Source organism: Cyanistes caeruleus, chromosome 13, assembly GCF_971803275.1.
Source record: "Cyanistes caeruleus chromosome 13, bCyaCae1.hap1.1, whole genome shotgun sequence".
Taxonomy (NCBI): Eukaryota; Metazoa; Chordata; class Aves; order Passeriformes; family Paridae; genus Cyanistes; species Cyanistes caeruleus.
Genome location: NC_141713.1, coordinates 3,108,714 through 3,132,146, shown reverse-complemented (window position 1 = coordinate 3,132,146; position 23,433 = coordinate 3,108,714). Strand labels below are relative to the sequence as shown.

General features: G+C 37.9%; 1 protein-coding gene across 15 annotated transcripts in view; it reads left to right on the top strand.

Annotated features, from left to right (window-relative positions):
* ASB7 (ankyrin repeat and SOCS box containing 7) overlaps positions 1 to 23,433 on the top strand; it is an 84,742-nt gene that overhangs the window by 7,931 nt on the left and 53,378 nt on the right. For 3 of the 15 annotated variants that reach the window (XR_015275949.1, XR_015275950.1, XR_015275951.1), the window contains exons 4-9: positions 1,699 to 1,959; positions 8,313 to 8,918; positions 11,195 to 11,361; positions 18,086 to 18,719; positions 21,353 to 21,562; positions 23,085 to 23,327. Coding sequence is in view for 1 of the 15 variants with exons in the window: in XM_086849557.1 (XP_086705683.1) it covers positions 1,749 to 1,959; positions 8,313 to 8,918; positions 18,086 to 18,225 (957 nt within the window). In the remaining 14 variants the exon portion in view is untranslated. Of the gene's footprint in view, positions 1 to 1,698; positions 1,960 to 8,312; positions 8,919 to 11,194; positions 11,362 to 12,116; positions 12,220 to 18,085; positions 21,714 to 23,084; positions 23,328 to 23,433 lie in introns of those variants that run through there. The other 12 variants (XR_015275954.1, XR_015275952.1, XR_015275953.1 and 9 more) reach the window with 12 other exon arrangements.

Genomic DNA, 23,433 nt, shown 5'->3' with positions numbered 1-23,433 from the left:
GTTGCCATACATGGTAAGCTGAAGCATTTATAAATGTCAAAGGCAGGCATTTGCTGTGTGTAATTTCCATATTTGCAGGGTAAGTAGGGTCACTGGAGCACCTGTTAATTATGAGTTTATATATCTCCAAAAAGCAGATAAATAACTTCTTTGCCATGGGCACGAGGAGGCTGTAGAAGAGCAAATACACACTGTGCCTTTGTCTGCAAAGTTGGCAGTGATTGATGTTTTCACTTTTCTCTTGACTGTGGGTATATCTGGATCACAGGAAAACAGGTGTCCAGTGGGATATTGGGAGTTGATTGCAGTGTCTTTTGAATGACCTATGGATCACGAGGATCTGAAAATCCTTGTCATGCCTAAAAGAAGGTTTACGTGATGCTGTGTGTTGACATCCTAATAAACCAAAAAATTACTGTAAATTTCAAGTTTTGCTTAAAATTCATTTTCATCATTAGAACTTTTCTTTGTACTTTAATCTTGATTAACTTTGCAAGAGTTTAAATACGTTCCTATTTTTAATCTTCTAGGTCTGTGTTAATATCCATCCATGTTTGAATATTTTCTGAGGCTCCTATTGCTCAACATTACCTTACTCATACCCTGCATTTACTCTTTCTTCTGGTATTCCTTTCCATTTTAGGACTATGGGATATAATACATAATGTATGTGCAATCATTTAACTTTGTGTACTGGGGAGAAATCCCTAAATACCTGTTCATTTTCTTGCCCCCAAGTAGAACTGCAGATGGTATTTTTCAAACAGAGCATGGAGTACACAGTACTTCTCTCTTTCCCAGTTTGCGCTTATTTCTAGGCTCTTTTACAGTGGCTATTTTAGATATCCTTTTGGCCCAGCTCTCCTATACTCTATCAAGGTAATTATAAATTGAATTATTCTGATGTATGTTCTCATGGTGTTTGACAGGACTACTGTAAGTGCACTTCAATGTATTTTCAGGTCTCATATATTATTATCCCTGTATTTGATTTTTGGAATGTCGGAGTTGTTTGCAGCATCTGTGTACTAATTAAGAAGTGCTCAAGCCAGAATACAAAGAATAGACTCTAATTAAAAAAAAAAAAAAAAGGAAAAAAGGAAAAAAGATAATTAAAGTTTTCAATTTGAACATTAGTGTTACTAATACTCACATGCAGTAGGTCACAGGATTCTATTGGTAAGATATTTCCACTGAAGCTTACAAGGGGTGCATTTCTAGAAAAATAAGAGTGTTGTAGTTCAGTAACTGTAGCAGTGCAGTGGTGCTTCCTGTAACAGCTTGGATCATCCATTCCATAGTTTGGATAATCCATTTAACCAGTGTCTCTGGAGGTAATGGTATTAACCACAGTGTGATTTTGAAATGAGTGGTGGGTTCTGGAGATTTTTCAGTTTGCTCATTGCTCAGGTACTTTAATTGTGAACTGCTATTTGATGCTGTCATTTCTGAAGAAAACATTTACTATTTATAATGTGTGAGTGTTTTTTTCTTTTGCAGTTCAGTGATGTCACCATATACTATGATTTTGCTAATAACAGTGAGATCATTTGGGGTTTATCCTCTTTGTAACATCACTTTTCTCAGCATACAGAGAAGTCTTAGCATCGCATTTCATTAATCCTTTTTTTCCTACATTTTCCTACATCCCATTTTTGATCCCAATCCTAATTTATTCCTGTTTCCCATTGATTGAAGGTGACTCGTGTGAGCTCATGAGGCTCTTGTAAAGGCCAGACTCAGCTAGGATGTTACACCACCACTGCAGGAGGAACCCTGAGCTACAGGAAGAGTTGCAGATCCAGGCTGCTGTGGCTGCCGGCGATGTTCACACCGTGCGCAAGATGCTGGAGCAGGGATATTCTCCAAACGGTCGGGATGCCAACGGCTGGACTTTGCTTCATTTCTCTGCAGCAAGAGGCAAGGAGAGATGTGTCCGTGTTTTTCTGGAGCATGGAGGTGAGTTGCCTACAGAGAAAAATCTTTATCTGACACCTTTCTATGCTGATTTCCACTGCAGGGCTTTCCAGCACTAATTAGATATCAAAATACTTCTGGTTATCTTTCATAATTGTTTTTTATTCTTTTATTCTTAATCTCTGTTTATTTCTGATGCATACTCTCTGAATGACATCATAGATTAGCTTTATATCTTCACTTTTTTCTCCCAGCACTGCCTAGGAATTGTTCAAGGAATGAATAAGCATTATGAAAATAGGGCAGAAGGACTCATTATAAAATGAAATGCACTCACAGCACTCACTACAGGCTTTTCTTCTCTGTTAGGGGTGTTATTAGAGGAAAGCAGATCCTTGAATTGAAATCCTAGGGAAGTTTGTTTCAGAATTCTAAAGCAAGTTAATCAGTTGCACTAAAGACTAAGTTTAATATAGGGTTTAAGAGAATCTGTTAAGCTTTATGAAAACAGTCCTCTTTGTGCAAGGACTTGTCAGCTAATGCAGGTGAGTTTGCAGCTCTCCTGCATCCAGCCATGATGAAGCTTTATTTCAAGAACTGACTGAATTTTGTTGATTTGATAATCATGTGGTTGATGATTTTTATCCCTCAGGTGGTACAGTCAGAATTTCTCATTGCATTATCATCTTCCAAGGCCATCTAAAGTTTTAGAAAGGGATCATCCTAATCTTTCAAAGTGGTACTGGAAGGGAAATCAGTAGATGTTCTCCACGTTCTGATCAGTGCTCTTAAAGAGCAGCATCCTCTATTCTAGCACTGTACTTGCCAAATGAATTATGAGGTTTTCAATCCCAAGGAAACTGAAATGATCTTTCTGATGCTTTGTGTATCTGAGCCATATGGACCCCTTGTGTCTGTCACTGGATTTGCCAGCTGTATGGATCATCCTGAAAGTGGAGTGGCATTAACAAGCTGTGGTAGTGGCACAATCACTGATTTGTTCCTTAAGAGCAGTGGTGAAATACAGCCTGTGCAATTGGACTCTGTGGATGCACCTACTACAGATTGTAACCACATAAAAAGGGAAAACCCTCATGGCCTTCTTAGAAGGGGGAAAAAAGCTACTAATATATAACTTCAAATTCTACTTTTTAAAAGTAATATATGTGGATAATCTTGAGCTCTCCGTTTGATAGTTCAAAAGTTTAAGGCTTTAAGTCCCATACATTGCTTTTAACTTTGTATCTGTAAGTTTAAAGATGATAAAAAACCCCAAATCCCTTCTGTACTCCTATGTATTTTCATATTACATAGCTGCTGATGCAGTGGTTTGTTTTTATTTTTGTTGTTACTCTTTCCCATACAAAGTACCAGCTGAATGTGATGCCTCATGAAAACTGCCTGTAATGAAACACCTTTGTCCTGAGGCAGCTTAGAGTTGAATCACCGGGATGAGAAAGTTGAGTAACAAATAGTGTGAGGTTTAGTCATCCACAGCAGCTTCCCTGCAGCTGAGCCTCGCTCCCGAAAATTGGCACTGCCTGGTGCATTGCCTCGTTTTCCCTCAAAACAGAGGCATAAAAATAATGAGTATTTATCACATAATAATGTCACAAATGAGTTATTAAGCAGTGAGTGAGTTGACTCTTACAAGCTGAGTTAATCATGCCACCCTCATTAGGGAGAGGTTTGTGTCTACCTTTCTTCACATGGTCTCTGCTTTTCTCCTTCTGGAGTGGATTTTTTTTTTAGCTGTTGGTGCTTAATCGCTGTGGAAAAAACAAAGATACTGGGGTGAAGGAAAGAGTCCTTTTCTGTTTTGAATCTTATGGTAAAGTAGAGAGTATTGAACTACATATTGGTAATAAATGACAGTGACAGGGAGCCTGTGGAGTTCTGGGGGAAAGAGGGAATTGAGGTGGGAAGGAAGGGGTGGCTGGTGGTGGTTGTGGCTGTCTTGAGGGATGATGGAGCTTAGCAGAGCTGGGAATATCTTCATGGGGAAAATAGGACTGGGAAAACCACAGTGGGCTGTTGCTGAGGGTAGAGTGCTGTGCCTCAGATCTGACATGCTGGAAGGCTCCCAGCATAGCCTGCTAGTGGGATGGAGGGTGAGCTGGGCTAATAAAGGCTGAGAAGGAATCTGGTCACTGACCTGGAAATAAGAAGTAGATTCTTATGGGAGTCATGACCTGTCCGCCTCCTGCTTTTGCTTTTTCTCTTCCATCATTGCTCACCAGCAAAGAAAAGAGCCAAAGGACAGTGTTGTGCATGCAGATTGGCTGATTTGAGTGGAGGTGGTGGAACAGCAGGAAGCTTTCTATTATCTGCTGAGGAAGGAGCACACATAGATGGGGAAAATGCAGAAAAAACAGTCCAGGCTAAAGGATGAAGCCAGCAGAAATACCAATTACATACAGAGGGGATAGGTCAGATAACAAATATTACTTAGCAACTGGTGAAATGCAGAAGTTCATCATAACCATGGAGAAACTTAGTTTTCATAAGAAATAGTGAATTTGATTTTCTTAGTGCATTTGTCTGATTTTATTGAAGTAAAGATTCTGTGAAGCCATCTCTACCCATCCATAAAAATGACCTGGAGTCACAAAGCAACACCAAAACAGGGAGTGTAGTTTTTAATAATCTTGGATTTTTGTGTAACAAGCCTTTTGTCCCTTTAGTGTACTTTGTAAATTTTTAATATGATGTATAGAGACAGACAATCCAACACTGGCCAAGAAATATGTTTTATTAATTTCAAATCATTACTATTAATGTTACAACAAGTTAAAATCTTGAAAGTGTCTAGTTAGCTGTCCATTGGTGATACCTTCTCAGTATTAACAGAGCAATTTCTGGTTACTCAAAATGAAGAAATAATTCACTAAAGCTCCTAGAAATGAAATAGTAAGAGAAAGTAGCCAAGCAGCCGTATTTATTTATTTTTAGTCTTGGCTTCAAGGTATCTAAATTTTAGTAAGGTCAAGCAGAATCTGGGAGGATCTAGAGAATGCCAAAGGCTCACTCCCCCTAAGCTCCTAAAGCATTTCTGTCTCTGAACAGTAATGCTCTCCTGGACATCTTCTGTATCAGTGTTATCTTAGGAAATTTGAAACAGAAGCTGCATGTAGCCATGCTTCTAAACCTTGTGGTTAGATTTAAGCCCTAGCTGAGGGAAATAAGCTTGAAATAATAGAAGTACTCAATGAAGCCAGAAGCATTGCTTAAGCATTGCTTTCTTGGCTTCCCAAGTTACTGTGATAGAGTGACCTAAGGAAGGTGTCAAGGAAAAAGGAAAACTGTCCCACTGAGCTGTAAATTGAAACTCTGAAATATGAGTCTTCTATTTATGAATCTGTATATCCTCTAGATTACAGTATTAGAAAGAGTTTTATTAACAGTGGACTTTAAATAACTATCTTAGGTGCCCAACTTTCACATGAAATAAAACAATCTCAATATCATTCAATGCTACAGATTTTCCATCTCGACTGAGCTTGATTGCAGTAATTGGTACCTTTGATAAGCTGTTCAAGGTTTCTGCCATTATATTCTACTTTATATTTAAGAACATTAGAAGTGACCAAATGCAGTTGTTCATGTTTCTACATTCTGCTCTCCCCATATTAATGGGAAGCTTGGAATGAACAAACTGTTTGACAGGATGGAGATGAGATAGAGGACCATTGGCAAGTGCTGGCTGGATCCCTTTCTAGCTAAAACTGACAAGTAGTTTTTATCCCTCTGAAGATTCTAAAAGGTAATCTGAGAGTCATTCCAAATTAATTTTTACCTTGCTCATATTCCAGGGGGAGAGAGTTACTTTACAACATGGTACCAATACTGAATCTTTTAAAAAAACACAGACAGACAAAACCCCCACAGCAGCACAATTTCTTTAGGCACCATGAACTTTGGGGTGTTAGTTTTACTAATAGAGGGACTGAGTGGATGGAATTTGTTGGCGACTTCATGCAGGTCCAGCCTCTGGTAAAAGCCCTTGTGAAGTTCGGAAGTTTTCCAGGAGGTGGCAGCAGGACATTGATGGAATAGCAAAAGAAGTTTCAATCCTGTTAAAATAGTTTCTCTAATCCAGAGGCAGACTGTTGGCTCACTAGAAATGCATAATCTTAATGGGAATTACAGTATATTTTTCACGAGGTTTTCCTAGGGGGTTTGTTATGGAAAGGTTGGTTGTTTGTGTTGCTTGGTTGCCCAACTGTGAGGCTTTTTTTCCTATCCTTCTTAAGAAACTTCTCTTACATGATTTAGTAATTTTTTTATTCACTTTAGTGGTCAAAAGCAATGTCATTTTGGTAATAAGGAAGGTATAGAAAGGTGCTTTAAACTATGTGGAAAAGGCATCCTTACGTTGTCAGGAAATTGTTTGGTTTGGATTACAACCAGTATAAAAGTACATATAGGTGCACATATAAAAGTTGGGCCATATCTGCTTGAGTTTGGAAATGGCATTGATTAAACTGCTTGTGGCCATGACCTGCACCTCATCTGGGGGTAGAAATGATGCCTTCCATGCTTTATGTAGTATGGGAGAGAGAACTCCAACATTATTTCTTTCAAAAATCTTTTTTGGTGGAGAAAGACTCTGCCTGCTGCTGTCTCCTTCCCATTATATCCAACTTCCTCCCCAATTTTGCCCTTCAGATTGTATCATCCCTCTGCCTGTTCTCATGCCTGTTACCCACTTCATTTATCACCACTCAGAAGTCAATGTAGGATAGTCTGAGCAGTGTGAAGAAAGAGACCCTGGGAGCAGCATCACTTTGAAATACTATCTTTGTGTGGGTTGTACTGATTCTTTGCTGCATTTTGGACATGATCACAGTGCAGGTTAGGAGCACCTATTCAGTCACTGGCTGCATTTTCCTGCTGGGCTGTGGGTGCTTCATTCTTTCCTTTAGCTCAGGTTAGTGTGACTTTTCAAAGTACTGAAACTTCTGCTTTTCGAAAGAGATGAGGAAAGCTGTCACTAGCAAGGAACTAAATTTTCCTTAATATATGCCTTATTTCTATGTTTATTCCTATTCTGTGCACTAGAGGCAGATCACGAATCTTATTTCTCTGTGTAGCCAGGCTGCATTCATTTGTATGTTGGAATTTTTTATGTTAGTTAGTTAGTTTCCTTCCTCTCCATCTTCTCTTTCCATTTAGAAATGTCCTTAAAGTTGCTGGATCATTTTTGCAGCTGTATTCTCTACTCCTTCCTTCCAGTCTTTTCATTTTGGTATAGTATCTGTCTTGGTGCTATTTGGATGAGCACAGTGGGTTGGGAAGCTCATTCCTGTTTTGTGCTTGTACCTTTGGGAGTTCAGGTGTGCTCAGTCTAGGGTAGCCTGCAATTAATGTTGTATTTTGAACTTAACTTAGAGCAGGTCTTGTGGTGAAGATGGTATCTAGCATGGGTTGGGAAAGCATTCAAATTTCCACACTGTACTTTGTACCTTTTAGTGTCCGACCATGCAGCAGCACCCATGGGTGGTGGAAGGAGAAGCCTCACAGCTTGGCTTGTTCTCTAGCTGAGAAATGGCACTTTGCCTTGGGTAATTAATTAGTCATCTGCTATACAAGTTTCAGTGTCCTGAGGAAATTAGGCAAATTGGTTGGATTATTTTAATTTTTAAATTAATAAATCAGTCTGAGTGTATGTGCTGTGTGAAGGGGAAATAAATCTGTAATTACCTGTACCTGTACTCTGCACTAACAGTTTATCTGACTTCTTTAAGAAGTGGGTTTTTATGTTCAATTTTTGTGAAACTATAAATTCAGAACAGATACATCATGTATGAAAAGAGACTTTATCAAGATAATCTAAAATAACTTATATCCTACATGCTTTGGAAATCCTGCAGACCACAGAGAAACATTTTACCTAATACAGCATTACACCCTAAAAACAATACAATGCTGCCAGACCACAAAACATCCGCAATTTGGGTCAGCAGATGTTTCTACACATGCTTCTTTTTAAGACCAAGAAGCAACACAAGGGAAAATAAAAAGTTGAACATTGAGAAAGAAATGTAATATTGTAGAGCTGGGGGAAAACTGGATGGACAGAGAGATTTGAGTAATTAGTAATTAATTCCTAAGAGTGCTAGGAAGATGTGGAAAAGTATTTGTGAAATGGAAACATATGTATGTGAAAGAAAAATTATTTTTTTTTGTAACTCGTTCTTAAATACAATTTTAACTTTGTCTTAAAAATAGCATGTTCATGAAAGTAAGAATTAGCTTGAAGTACAAAAAATCCTGTCATGCTATGCCTGGAAAGACTAGCAATTACCGTTTGAATTTTTTTTTAAATTTTTTTTTTCAGCACCAGATTACCTTAACTCCTTTTAATTATTTTTTAAATTTTATTTTTACTTCAGCTGATCCCACAGTTAAGGACTTAATTGGAGGCTTCACCGCTCTGCATTACGCAGCCATGCATGGCCGGGCGAGGATTGCACGCCTGATGCTGGAATCTGACTACAGAAGTGACATTATTAACGCCAAGAGCAACGACGGCTGGACTCCCCTGCACGTCGCTGCTCACTACGGCAGAGACTCCTTTGTCAGGCTCCTCCTGGAGTTCAAGGCTGAGGTTGATCCACTCAGTGATAAAGGTACTACACCACTCCAGCTGGCCATTATCCGGGAGAGGTCGAGCTGTGTGAAAATCCTCCTGGACCACAATGCCAACATCGACATTCAGAATGGTTTCCTGTTACGATACGCTGTGATCAAAAGCAATCACTCGTACTGCCGAATGTTCCTCCAGAGAGGGGCCGATACAAACTTGGGGCGCTTGGAAGATGGACAGACACCCTTACACTTGTCTGCTCTTAGAGATGATGTGCTTTGTGCACAAATGTTGTATAATTACGGAGCAGACACTAACACAAGGAACTATGAAGGACAGACCCCACTGGCTGTTTCAATAAGTATTTCTGGAAGTAGCCGACCCTGTCTGGATTTCTTACAAGAAGTGACAAGTATGTATGTAAGAGAAGTTAATCACAGGACACAATGTCCTCTAAAAGCCTTCTTTGTATTTAGCCCCAGAAAAAAAAATTCTTCCTCTCTGCCCCTTGATGCTATTTAAATGCACTAGAAAATTTCTGGGAAGTTGAAGGGATTGTGATACTGGGAATCTCTTACTCGGCAAAGGTGCTAATGTTAAGTGTACTTCATTTAAATTAGTTTTGTTTAAATATTTACGGGAAGCATTCGTTTTAAGAGTGAACTGTAAAATCCAGTTTTATTTTTGGCCTTAGCACAAAAGGTTTTTGAGTTTGGTTTTGTTGTTTGTTTAGGGGTTTTTTAGTGTCTTTTCTTTTGCTTTTTTACTGCCATGCAAATCCTCGGCAGTTGATGGCTTTTTCATCTGCACTACAACTAGGGCAGAAAAGAGCTCTGGCTGCTTTGTGTTCTCCCACATTCCCTCCTTCCCTCCCCTAAACCAGACAACAAAATGCCACAGTTCATTCCTGCAACTTGAAGGGGTTTCATGTGCTGTGTAGCTTTGATTTGATTTTGTTGATGTCTTTGAAATACGAGAGATTTTAACTCATCGTGACTTCTGATATTTAGAAAAAGTATTGGGCTCCTAATATCCGGATCACTTTTGATTACCAGTTTTTGGTATACTAGATCTACTGAAAGTTTTCCTCTCTCAACATGGAATGCTGTACTAATGTTTCATAATCAGAGTGTTGCCTGAAGCATTTAGGAATTACTGATAAGCATTTAGCAGAGTTTGCCAATTCAAACATGTTAAGATGGCCTGGTAAATGATCACTCAACTAGAATGATCTCTACACTACAGAGGATGGGGTATTTCATATATCTTTTTTTTGTCCCCTACAGCTCCTTTTATTTATTTTTTTGAATGTGATAATTTTTTAATGAGAATTAGATGACCTATATACTCTGGAAAGAAACTGAAAGTCAGTGTGGGCTGGAAGTGAATCAGCTGAGATCTGTTGTCAGTAGCTGACACAAATAAGCATTTGGAATTTCCTTTCTTTTTCTACATGATTTGTGGTGTTGTTTTTGTTCATATCTGAAATTGAAAGAGAATTTCCGGAAAGGTGGAAGTTGATAATAAGAAATACAAGCAATTAAGTAATTTTGGTTTAATTTTCATGTCCCTTCTCATTCAAACACATTTCTTTCTGGTTTCCTTTTTGGAAGCCTCTCACGGTATAGTTGCAGAGTCAGGGATTTCAGCAGATGATATAATATCCAGACTTGCAGTTTTCCAGTCTTTGGATGTATAAGTAAGCATGAAAGCTTAGGCTGCTCCCGTGTTTCCTCAGTGTCTGAAGACCAGTGGAAACAGCTGCTGTAACTTTCAGCTTGCAGATTTCATACCTTAAGGGTTGTTAAGTGAGAAGTAAATTCTGCTACAAAAAAAAAAAAGCTTTAATTTGTGGCCAGTGTAACAGTGTTGGAACTATCCCAGTTTTGTGCTGTTGGAGGGAGAACTGGGAAAGCAGTGCTGACAAAAACACTTCAGCTCTGTGCTTCTGAGCAAAATAATTATCAATGTTTACAAACCACTGTAAACAAACTCTGCTGCCCTTTTTATAAATATCCAAACACTGTCTTCCCTGCTTTTCATGAATAATTACTTTAATAAGATGCTGTATAAGAAATGAGATGGATAAAGAGCAAGCTGGCATTTTGGTAGTGGAGTTCCCAGTTAAATCTGACTGTACAGGGAATTGTTGAGATCTCGTACTGTAGCACTTTGGGGAAGAATCTTGTTTATGAGTCTACTGCAATATGTATTACCTAGAAAAAAAAAAAAAAACTTACAAAATTTTTGGACAATTCTTCTATTGGAATTCTTCCTGAAACTTTTCTGAGGTAGGCAACAGTGCCTTGTTTGTGGGGCTTAATGGGAATTTCAGTTTATTTTAATCTTATACTAAGTGCTTTATGTAGAAATCCATAGCTGTAAGTTTTATATCTGCATCTGAAGTTTTGAAGAGTATATTCAATAGTAAAACAGGAAATAGTTTTTATTTTTACAGTACAGTAACATTTTTAAGACTAAAGATTAATAGATTTAAATTATCGAAGTTAACAAACTGATCTGCATCTTCAAGTGAAAGCAGTTGCATGCTGCATATAAATGGGGTACTATTTAGTAATCTACGTATAAGATGTGAATAGCTATTTTTTTTTTATACTTGGAAAACGTATTTGTACAGTTTCAGTTTCTCAGAAAACATCATTTGTGAATTTCTTTTTGTTTTGGTAGGTATTGTAATCGGTAATAATGGCAGCCTTTAGCCCAGGTCCCCGGTTGGGAGTAACAGGCAAGAAACCAAGCTCTCAGAAATACTCAGTATTGGCCCTGAGAGTCTGCAAGAAGATATTGGATTTTGGGGTTTGACCCTGAAGGTCTGATATTCTTCCTGGTTACAGGTAGAGATTCCTTTGCTCCTAGAATAATTCCAAGAGGAAGTTATTCTATAGTTGTGTTTCAGTATTTAAGCACAGAGCTGTAAGTTAGGAACAACAAGTTTTTGACCATGAGTCTGCTGTTGACTTGGTGTTCAGACTTGTGTGTTTTTCTTTTTCCCCTCTCTCTTTTTTACAATACAAAAATAAGCAAAGTCTCTCTGGGAAAAAAAAGTTGGAAATGAAAACTGCTCAATGATTTTATTAATCACCTTCCTTCTCCTTATCTGTATTACACTTTCCTGTGTCAAAAAACATTTATTGGCAGCCATCATAATACCTAAGATCATTTGATAAAGAGTTGTTTTAGAGCAGTGTAAATGTTTCAGCTTTCACCTGGTCTGAACCTGCCTCTTCAGGAGTGTTCATGTGTTAAGCTTGGAATGCACTAATGCAAATTAAAATAGAGGTGAGTGTATATGATATATGTATATGATACATAGAGACTTTTATTGGTAGTGTATATATTTATAAAATTAGTGGGAAATCACAGCTCTGGATGAAATTGTTTTGAAGTTGAAATTGGGATTTGAGAATATTAAAACTTATAAAATGAATGTGGGAGGTAGAAAAAATGCAAGTGTTAGAAAAATACATAAGGGCTTAGATAGACTTCAAGATACTAGAAATTTCAGTCAGAATCTTTAAGGACGGGAATTTTAAAAAAGCCTGGAAACTTCCCCCTCCCAATGCCCTCCTTTAACTGAATCTGTGTTCAGCTCAGGAGCAGGAGAGGCTGTGAGGAGCTGCAGGTCTGTGTCGAGGCAGAGAGCTCAGGAAATGATCTGGCCAGAGCAATGTGATGTGGCTGTGTGGCAACAGGTATCAAAGAACTCACTTTGTTTCTGGAACATCTAAAGGTCACCCAGTGAATTTAACTACAAGTGTTTCAGCTGCATTCCTTTTTCTAATTTTTCAAAGGGCAGATCTTTGGCTTTGACTAGAGAGTGTAATTTTGTGTTTAAATTTATATAGCACTGTAAATGTGCAGAATAAGTGAGACGGAAGTTCTGTTAAGGAAATTCTTACACATCTTTTGTTTCTATCCCTTGGCTAAATGGAGATAACTTTTCAGTAGAATTGTTTTTTTAACTGGAAGAAGATTTAAAAAAGTTTCTCTCTGCATAGTTTTCACTTTTATGAATACAGGAGTGTCATAGTGAATTAAGTAGATTTCTACATATTTTATTTCATGGATAATTGCAAAGGAAATGGTATTTTCATGTTTGTAATAACATAGAAAATCTTTACTGGACTCTCAGGCTTTACTTGTTTCCTTAGGTGCTGCTGGAAGTCTTGCAGTGATGATTGAAGTCTGCTTTGTCACCCAGTTACACAGGGAACTAGGATAAGGGATTATTTTATAATTTTCTACTCTACAGTTGAAGTAGTTGAATCCTACAGTGTAGCTATATACAGTTATTTACTCTGAAAGAATATTTTAAGAGGCCTTTGTAAAAATAATTCAAGACTGTTTTTATACGTGGCATTTAAGGTACAGCCGTGCTCTACTCCCATTTGTACACCTGTGCTGTACTCTGCTAAAAAAATTTTAAAACAGCATAACAATGCATCTTAAGGCTGTCTTGATGTTCAGAGTACTTTACTTACTGTCTCCTAAAAATAGATAAACATTATGGTGTTGACATTCTCAGCTGAATTTCCATAGCAATTTCAGTGAATTTACAGAGATGGCACAAATTTTTTTTTAAAAATACCTTTGTGAGCATATCAAATCCTAATTTCATTGCTAAAAACACCTGTTAAGTGTAACATTGAGCCTTACTGACATTCTGCTTTTTAATATAGGACTTTTCAGTCCAAAATAGCACATAATTTCTGTGCCAGATAGACTGAAATTTAATAGGCATCTAAAACTCATTGTGAGGAATTATTTTTCAGAGACCAATGAAAACATATGTCAGGCTCAGACATTCTAGCAGAGGCATACTGAACACAAAATTAAATTAGAACTTTTAAAATAACTTGTATGATATCCAGTTAGAAAGAATCAAAGCTTTCCATGTCCTGTCGAACTGGAGGAATTTTTTCACGCTCTCAATGAACTCTGTGTAATTTTACACTCATCCCTGCATGCCTGATATTAATATTTGAGACCTATAGATTTTTGATACTACCTTTTTCTAATGTTTTGAATGCTGGAAAACCAGATATCCTCTCCAATTATTCTGCTGTTGTTTTTTACAGAGGAGAAGCCAGTGCATTTCCTAAACTTCAGACCTATTGCACTGAGCAGCCGAGTTCCCGTTCGGCTCAGCCTCGGTCATTTCCTAGGTGATCCCAACCTTTCCCTATGATCCTGTTTTTGTGCATCCTTCCTAGTGTGTTTTGTGGCTGGTGGGTGTGAGTTTCCAGTTGATAAGTTCAATTATCTTTTTCTTTTTCCCCTCCCCTCAAAAAAGCCAACAAATTCAGAACTCAGTTTAATTGCTGGCAGTAGCTGCATTCCTTCACTGCTGTGAAATAAGGGATGGATTTAAGGGTTTGCTGCAGAAAGAAATACTTTTCCTGATATTCTAGAGGAACTGAGCTGTTGCCAGCATACATCAGCCTGGTTTCAACATATTCTGTAAAATGTTTCTGAAGATTTTTATTTTTAAGTTCCCTTTGTAGCTAAAAAGAAATTACCAAATGGTTTCTTGCTACTGTTTTCAGCCTTTCAGAATTCCCAGGAGGGGCAGAGGCTCAGTCTGAGAAATACCACTCTAAGGGTTTTTAGAGAGATGCATTAATATTGTAGAGAAAACTGTGGGCGGCTTCTGAAATATGTCACTGATGTTATTTTTCATTTTTTAATTTCTTCAGAAACAGCTTATCCACTTCAAACCAGTAACATTGCTTGTTTGCTTTAAAATACTTTTCTTTTAGTAGTTAGAACAATACATCAGAGGGGATCTTCTTGCAGCCTACAATTTATTAATTTCAGTTATTCCCAAGTTTTCTCTTGGGTAACAGAAAGGTCAATTCATGATTTTTACATTGTATTTTTACATGCATTTTTTTTTTTGCTCTGAATCTGCAGTGGAGGAAATGGGTAGGGATTCCCCTTTTCCAGCTTTACAGTACTGGATGAAAGTCCCCAAAGAACAGTGTTGTCAGAGGCATCACAAATATGCCTTAATGGTCCTTAAATACAGACTTACTGGGTGAGTTAGTGGTTTATTTCTTGGGAAACATTGTCTGCAGAGGGAAGGCACAGGTATAAATGCAGGGCAGTTTTAACAGTGACACAGTTCTTTGGCCAGGCAGTAAATCCGAAATGGAAATTTTGTCTGCCTCTGGGATAGAACAGCAAACTCTCAGATATCATACCAGAAAAATCTTGAAACTGCAAAAAGAAAAGGAATGGAGTTTTGAGTGGAATTCAGATAAATTGCAATAATTTCTTGCTGTTAAAACATATTTTTTTCCCTTTCGTCTTCAGCAAAGGTTGATTCTTTTAAAAATAATTTAAAAGGCTCATTTCATTATTTAAGTAAAATAATTATTTAAGTGGGGGAAAGCTCAAAACTTACTTTGTTAGCAGCTGAAGAACTGATTTAGGAAAATGTTTTCATTTTATACATACTGAAGTCTGCTGCATCTAGATTAAAAAAAATCTAAAAGCAATTCCTCTCAATTCTTTAAGCTCATGGTTTACATTTCTTTTGTTTGGAAGAAGCTTTTCTGACAGGTTTGGGACACTGTACGCAAGAATTGCATTGGTAGAGATTTCTGCTTTCCCTTCCAGCACAGAGCACAAGCTCTGGAAGGCAAAAGATGAACTATGCCTCTTTTTCCTGTATTAAGAAGTATTAATTAATACTTCGTATTTATTTGATGACTGCTTTAAAGCTTAAAAAATAAATTGACTGCAGTATGTAATAATTCAGTGAACACACGAGCAAATCCAGAATAACAGCAACAAGGTGGCCCTTCAGGGATGTGCTGGATGTTTTTAAGGTGATCAGTAGTTTTATGTGGCTGTTTTGCATGATAGTGGTAATTAGGCCAATTGTACCTTTCATGTTTGTGGGGTTTTTTGTTTCTTTCTCTTTTAATTCTCTTCCTTTCCAGCTTATTTACCTAAATAACTTCCCAAACTTGTGATGCAGGATATAGCCAAAGTTGCTACTTCCTAATCGTTTTTAAAGAGAACTTTATTCATCATTTAACTTGTCTTTGCCAAGTTACTAATAACATTTTTCATTTGCCAAACTAAGGTTCACTGACATTGGTCCGTAATCCTTTATTTTTTTTCTTTTTCATTCAGATGCAACCAAGAATGAGTAAGTGTTCCAGACACCGTTTCTAATAAATCACAAATGCATTAATAACCCTGGAATTTGCAAGGCGTGACCTAAGACACCAGCAGCCACTAGATGTAGCAACTGGTGCTTAACACTGGAAATGTCCATTGTTAACACATTCCCAGGAAATATTTTTTAGGCTTATCAGGGGAAAATGTCATACATTTGATAATCGGGTCTTTTTGAATTAACTGATGACCAATTTCTTCTGGGTATTTTAAGTTGTCTGTTCCTTTATGTTCTCAAAAACCACGTAGGATGTTAATTAAAAGGCATTTATTTCTGAAACCAGAAATCAGTGTCTCATAGCTGATTTATTGTGTACTCTACTACAGAAAATACACAAAGATCTCTAGTCCTTTATCTTTGCTAATGCTGCTGTTTGCAGTGAACTTCTGAAACAGTGAATCCTTTCTGAACCCTGTTTGAAAGCATCAGAACTATTTCTTTATCATCAGTAAGATTGCTTGCTTTCTCACCAAAATAACTTTCCTTTCCCTGAAATTTGAACATTCTGCTGTTGTTTGGGTTGCCTAAATTCTTTCCTTCAGGTAGAAAAAAAAAAAAGAATGCCAGGAAGAAACCACTGGTGGGCAAAGTAACCATTGGTTTGTGTTCTAAGTCATGGATGAAAGATTTAACTAAAAATAAATTGACATTTAGGTGGTGATAAGTATAATAAAAGTATGTCCAACTTACATAAAGGAAACTCAAATTTTCATGTTTTTCTAATTTCAAACCTAATTTCGTTAAAAGCAGACTGAGACTATTTTCATGCATTACTTCTGCTGGCTTGCCCTGGATAATTTTAGTGCTTAAGATAAATCCCAGTGTCTAAAAATCCCTACCTGTCTGTCAGCCCATTTCTATAGATACCAACAGAAGCACCTACATTGTTCAGGGTGCTGAGTATTTTGAATTTGACAGTCATCAGGTCTCATAACCAAGTCTTGGCTTGGAGGAAAAAAGAAATAAAGAAAAAGAGGCTTACGCAGTTAAGTCGATGATCAAAATATTGATTAGCACAGCTTTGATGTGTTACTGGAATAACTCCAGAAAAGCTGTAGCAGAATGAGGAAAAAGCACAAAGGCAGGCAGTTTGTTCAGAGGTTTGGAGTGGTTCCCATGTTGGGGGTTATTAACTGGAGATTTCAGCTTTGGGAAGAGGTACCAAGCTTGAGTGGAGGATGGAGGTTTATATAAAGGTATGTAAAATCATGACTGGCGTGGGAACAATTATTCATTATTTTCCTTGTAACTCAAAGAATGGCAGGCATGCAACAAAGCCATCAGGAAGCAGATCTAAAATAAATAAAATTACTTTGTAGTTTTCCAGCCAACGCCTAATTATATTGTGAAATTTGTTGCCACAGGATGTTTTGGATACTGAAAGTATGAATGGGTTCAAAAAACACTAGACAGATTTACAAAGGGCAAGCTATTCACAGCTATTAAAGACATAGATCTGTGTGCAATCTCTGGGCTAGGAAAGCCCAAAGGCAGCAGTGCTGAAAGCTAGAAGGGTTTATTGGGGCAGGATTTCTCAATGTCTCTTGTTCTCTTTTTCTTTCTTCCTTGGGATCCATTGCTGGGTGCATTCAGATATATGACTTGATTAAATTTTCTGAGATTATTTTGGATGGAGGGGCCAAACCCCAACTGTTTCTTAAGGTGTTTGATTTTGAGTACTTTCCTGGTAGGAATGAGCTTGAAAGAGAGTTGATTATTTTGGCAAGTCCTTGCTAGGGATGCTGAAGTTTGTGTGGTATCAGTGAAACTTTTCCTCTGTGGACAGTGGTTAATTCACATTTTCATCCCTTTCTGTTTGATGAGGGTTTGGCTGCATCCAAAGCCTGAAGGCTTTATCTTTTCGTTAGAAGGGAAAGACAACCCCAATCTTTAACTCTGCTACACAATCCTGGAATAACTTTTATAAATCCTCACTTTCTAAGGAAACTTCCTAGTCCTGTTACAGCTGAACTTAGAAGTTTCTGTCTCATTGTTTGAAAGAAAAGCAAGACTGAGGGGTTTTTCCCCCCAAGATAGAAAAAAACTCCACAAAAAGTTAAATGGAGGAGTTCTGCTGTTCTGTAATGCATAAGCATATGTTGCCACCTGGTGGGAATCCTCACATGGATGAAATCACTTTGCATTGGCATCAGTAAAATTATGTGCATGTAAAAATGTATTTAGGATTCATCCCTTGATTTCATTGAGTTCATTAAAAAGGTATTAATTTGTAATTCTTTTTTAATTTTTCCCTTCCCTTTTCCTCTTGGGAAATAGCAAACCCCTGTCATTTTGCAGAGTAAATGATGTCTTAAAATACATTTAAAATGTGATCATTTTATTTTTATGTGTTCCTTTTGTCTTTTCAGGACAGCCCAGAAACTTGCAAGATCTATGCCGAATTAAAATCCGTCAGTGTATAGGCCTTCAAAACCTCAAACTACTTGATGAACTACCCATTGCCAAGGTCATGAAAGACTACTTAAAACACAAATTTGATGATATCTGATATCCATGAAGAGAGGAACTCTGAGCAAGTTTAGTTCTATTCCAGTTACTGAAGAGGCTTGTTGCCTTGCATTAAGTATATCCTATGCAAATTCTGATTTTTCTGTGAAGTCAGAAGGCAGGTATACACTTCCTTGGGTTTTTTATACCACACGCTAGAAGGTCTTAATTTTTGGTTTCTTGGTCCAAGTTTACAAGGTCCAAGCTTTCTATACAATATTGCATTTTAAAAACTGCTGTTGGTTTTCTGTTTGTTTTCACATTATGTGTGCAGACTTGCCATGGAGATGGAAGGCAGCCCCTCGAGGGAAGTGGTTGGTTTGAATTGGCATGCTGAGCAATGATGCAAGAACATAAAAGTTTGGAAATCAAGGCACCAGTCCTGCAAAAGGATACAGATATACCTCCAGAGCCCTGTTTGTTAGGACCCCTGTCTCTGCCAGGTGTTTGTTTTTGCAGGACAGAAGGAAGAGTGGATAATCGACCTGTCCTCGGGTACTGTATGAATTTGGAAATGGAGGAAAAAAATGCAGTTACCCTATTCAATATGAGGGTCTATACATTGGCTTTTTTTGTACTTTCCTTTTCCTAATTACTGTAGTTGGGATGCCCAGAAAATCCAGGCCCTCTTTCCCAACGTTCCCTGTTGAATGGGCTGTTTGTAAGTCTGTTTTTACCAGTGACAGTACACTACAGAGAGGCGTAGCCTCTGTATTTTTTACATTAAGAGGAAACAAATTTAGATTTTTTGAAGCCAGTGTATTCTGTTGCTCATACAGTGCCTCCTGTGCAATAATCTCTGATGTATTTTCCCTTGATGTGTGATTCCCCCCACTGTTCCTCATTTAGGCTCAGTGCATTATTTGTGAGAGCAGGAGCTGCTGCGTCACTGTAGTGTTGATGTGATATTACAGAAATGATGCAGCAGTTGCTGTTCATTGTTACTCCCTGAATTTCATGAATGTATAACCTGCTTTATTTCACTTTCAGTTGGATTTTATCTACGGGTTCTCAGCCAAATTGTGTCCACTTAAAAAAAAAACAAAGTAAATTGGCCAAACTCTTCTGTTTTAAAAGTAGTGCAAGGGTTGTTTTCATTGCTCTGAAATTCAGTTTGTTTCAGGTTAGAGAGTGGGAAGTGCACATAAGTTATTAACTAAGAAGAAAAGCCCCACTGACATTGAAAGTTCTATTTTTACCATTAACCTGAAAGCAGAAACTGAGAGGAGTGCTGAAATCTGGCTACTGAATGTGTCTTTCAAACCAAGTATTAAAAGATCTGTTGCAGAGTTTTGCTTCTGATCATAGGAAAAAATTAATTTCTTGATCAAAAGATTGGGCCAAAATGTGCAGTTGTTTCCCTCTCTTTATTTTCAAGACATTACAGCCTCAGCATAAGGTTCTTGCCAGTGTTCTCTACTTTTATTTTGGCATCTGCCTGGCTCCAAAAGAGCCCCTCTGATAGTAGGAGTGCTTTCGTACCAATTGCACCAACCGAAGTGGGAGATGAAAGGAATGATGATGGCTTTTAAGTTTCACACTGTCACTTTCAAAACACTTAGTATTAAAAATAGGAAAAGCAAGGTAAGGCAGGTAAACTCATAATATTTAACTCTGCTAGTTCTTTTTAATATTTGATAAGCCTGGACTGCAGCTCCTTGAGAATGAACTTTATCGCTGCTAATGGATGCACCGGAACCATGGCAAGCAAGGAGGATTATCTGTCCCTATTGTGCCTGGCATTGCATCAGGTTTCCAAACAATAAGGGATTTTGGAGATTCATGGCTCAGAGGGTTGGGAATGGGGTGTTGAACCTTTTTATCTCCAGCTTGTACCGGTTCAAGTCCAGCTGCTGGAGCAGTAACCAAAAGTTCACATCTCAGCAATGTGAGTGAGCAAGTCCAGCCTAACACCCTGCACTGGGTTGTAGAGCTTGTAGTGCTTCCTCCTGGTTGTATCTGTGGAGTAGGGATGAGCTGTGGGGTGTGAGCAGGAACTTGAGTCCCTGTGGAAGGAAGATCAGCCATTCCAATCTTTGAGCTCTCCAGTGTTGAGACAGGGCAGACTGGCAGGTTTTAACATAAATCTTCCGTTTTCTGACATGAAATCAGGATCTCAAAACTGTTTTCTTTATAAAAAAACAAAACAATTAGTATTGTTCACTACACTTGTAAGTTGGTCTAAACCAATGTCCTTCCCCACTGAATTTTTACAGTAATATTTTCTAAGGTAATTAGAGTATATTTTAGTTGCAATCTATATTAAGGCAAATTATTTGTTCTGTCTGTTGCTGTGACTGAAGAGAATTATGAAAGACTTTGTTGGTAACAAGAATGCTATTTAATGAAGAAATGTGTAATTCCATTATTTATTGTTTGAGGTTTGTTTTTTGGTTATTTCTTTTAAGTTAACTGACATCTAAAAGGGAACACACATATGTTTCAGGCCAGTAAAAAGCCTTTCTTAAATTAATTTTCATCCTTTCCTCTCCCCAGGGTGGAGGGAAGCCCTCACCCTTTTTTTTTGCAATGCTAAGCCATCTCTTGTAGCTGGTTTCTCACCTTAATTCAATTAATATCAATTATTCATTGATAATCCTACCCAAATTTCAGTAAGGGGGAATTTGGCCTTTCTTTTATTATTTTCAATATTGTGCACGAATACTTTGAAGAACAAACTGACCTTTATTTTTCATTTGGACTAGAATGTGGAAGGAGAAGTGCATAATAGAGACTTGTGATGTAGCCTCATTTCGTTACCTTAAAATTCACGGTTGAACACTTTTAATAAACCTTAAAAAATTGGCAAACACACCAAAGAATCAATATGAGTAAAAGACTCTGATCATTAACAAACTGCAAACCTCATCCTTTAAAACAAAACAGAAAGTTTTTGTAAATATTTATGTTTATAAATGTACAGCAGAGTAAGAGTGTTTTTTAGATTATTTAATTACCATATTTCTAAACTATTTACATTATAGACAATACTTGTTAGTTTGAAAAACTCAAGTGGGTTTTTTGTTTTGTTTTGGGTTTGTTTTCTTTCTTTTTTTTTTTTTTTTTTTTTCTTTTTTTTAAATTCACTATCACTCATGCTTGGAATAACTCTGGCTTCCTTGGAATAGCGTGGAAAATTCGGTTTTCTGGCTGTGGTTGGCAATCATAGGAGAACACATCTGGACAAACTCTTCAGATAAATATCCAGAGGCAAAAGAAAAGCTGTGGCATCTTTACCAGGATGGGCTGGTTTGGAGGAAAAGACCTGCCCACAAGTGCAGCTTCCATGCAATGCTGTGGTACCAATACCATCATGTATTTTGTTCTTCCTTTGCAATGTAAGTTTTTGCGTTGGGTCAATTTGAATTTAAAAAAAGAAAAAAAAAAAAAAAAGTTAAACCTGGTTAAAACCTATTTTTGGTTTATGTTCTGTTTATTTCTAATGTAATGTTTTAATAACATAATACCACTTTACACATCTTCTCTCAATGTTTGTCTGTCTCTTATACTCCTGTTCCTTCTCTGGGGTACATGATTCTGTAATGCATTTGGGACTCAAAATGCCCCCACAAATTGGAGTTCAGATGTCTCATGAGTTATAATGTGATTTTTTTTTTTACCAGTAAATGTGGACAAAACCCTCATAGAATAGTTTGGGGTGGAAGGGGCCTTAAAGCTCATCTAGTCCCACCCCCTGCCATGGGCAGGGACAACTTCCATTCTCCCAGGGTGCTCCAAGCCCCATCCAACCTGGCCTTGGATACTTCCATGGATCCAGGGGCACCCTGTGCCAGGGCCTCCCCACCCTCACAGGGAAACAAAACTCACTCTAGAGCTGGGCTTTGGAAGGGGGAACAAACTGGTCCCAAACTGTGAGTGGCTGGGTTTTCCCTCCTCAGATTCCAGCACAGCCACTTCAGGGTTTTCTGACAGGTTCACCTTTCCTCCTCAAGCTCATGCCCTGACTAAGATACAAAAATGACCAAGAGAGCTGCATTTTAGGGTCTATTTACTACTAATAAAAAAGGGGGATGCATATGAATATTCCTGACACACAAATGGAAACTGGAATATTTGGGTTCAGTCATGAATAAAATGTACAACCAAAAGTTGCAGGAAGGTTTTGGACTCTGCAAATTTGGAGAGGAAGGAGACTAGATTTTAGGACATTACTGCTAAAGGGTAGTAGGGAAAAAAATGCTGTTTCCATTGCTGAGTAGCAAGCTGCACAAACATCACTGGGAGAACATTCACTGCTCAACCAGCAGTTATGTTCAGAGCTGCTGCTGCTGGTTTCTAATACACTGGCCAGGCATTGGCTGGACTTTACTGAATGCTGTGCTAAAGACTTTGTTCCTGTTTATGTATCATATTTCCTGTTTGAGTGTTCACTTGTGAAGTTTAAAACAATTAATGGCTAATGTTACTACTTGGAAAAACCTGATTTACAAGCTGTTGACAAATGATGTGTTTAGAATATACAATCTTTATGTATATTGGTAGAAGTGGGTGATAGAGAAGTGTACTTATTTCTTATAGCAAAACCTGGGATTTTTTTCCCCTTAATGAATAGCAAAAAATTAGAACCTTTAAAAGAAAAATTATCAGAGCAAAGAACAGGCTCTGCCTGTCTTTTCCCAGACAGGCTGGAGTGAGGCATTTAAATTCTCTTTGCTCAAGTCTCTCCCCTCTGCTTTGGTTGGGGCTACCACTACCTCAGAGGTTTTATCCTGTTCTTGGAAATTGGAATAGGCTAAAGTTTGCTTTTTCCTTTGTCACTGGCACACTGAGTCTCTGCTGTAGGATTCTACTCCTTGACTTACTAGCCAAAGTAAAGCTCAGCATGTGATTTAATCCCAGGGCAGTAAGAAACAAAGCAGGTATATTCACTGCTTTATGAAACCATGCTACCAGGAGTTCTTCAGCCAGTGCATTCCCCAGGGAGCCACAACATGCAGCTGGAACAGCAAAAAGCTGGAATTGAAAGCTATGCTGACTTTTATTGGGAAGTCTTCAGCTGTCTAGTGAAGAAGTCAGAGCTCCAGCTGTTTCCTCCACATCTGGGCTCTCTAGTGCTGCTAACTGCTGTTTGTGAGGTCCCAGGTAAGTTCTGAATGTTGTCATGTTTGCAAGAAGGATTTTTGACCATCTGCAGAGGTGCTTGTAAAGGGTCTGGAAACATTTCTGAGCCTTCTTCAGACTTGCAGGT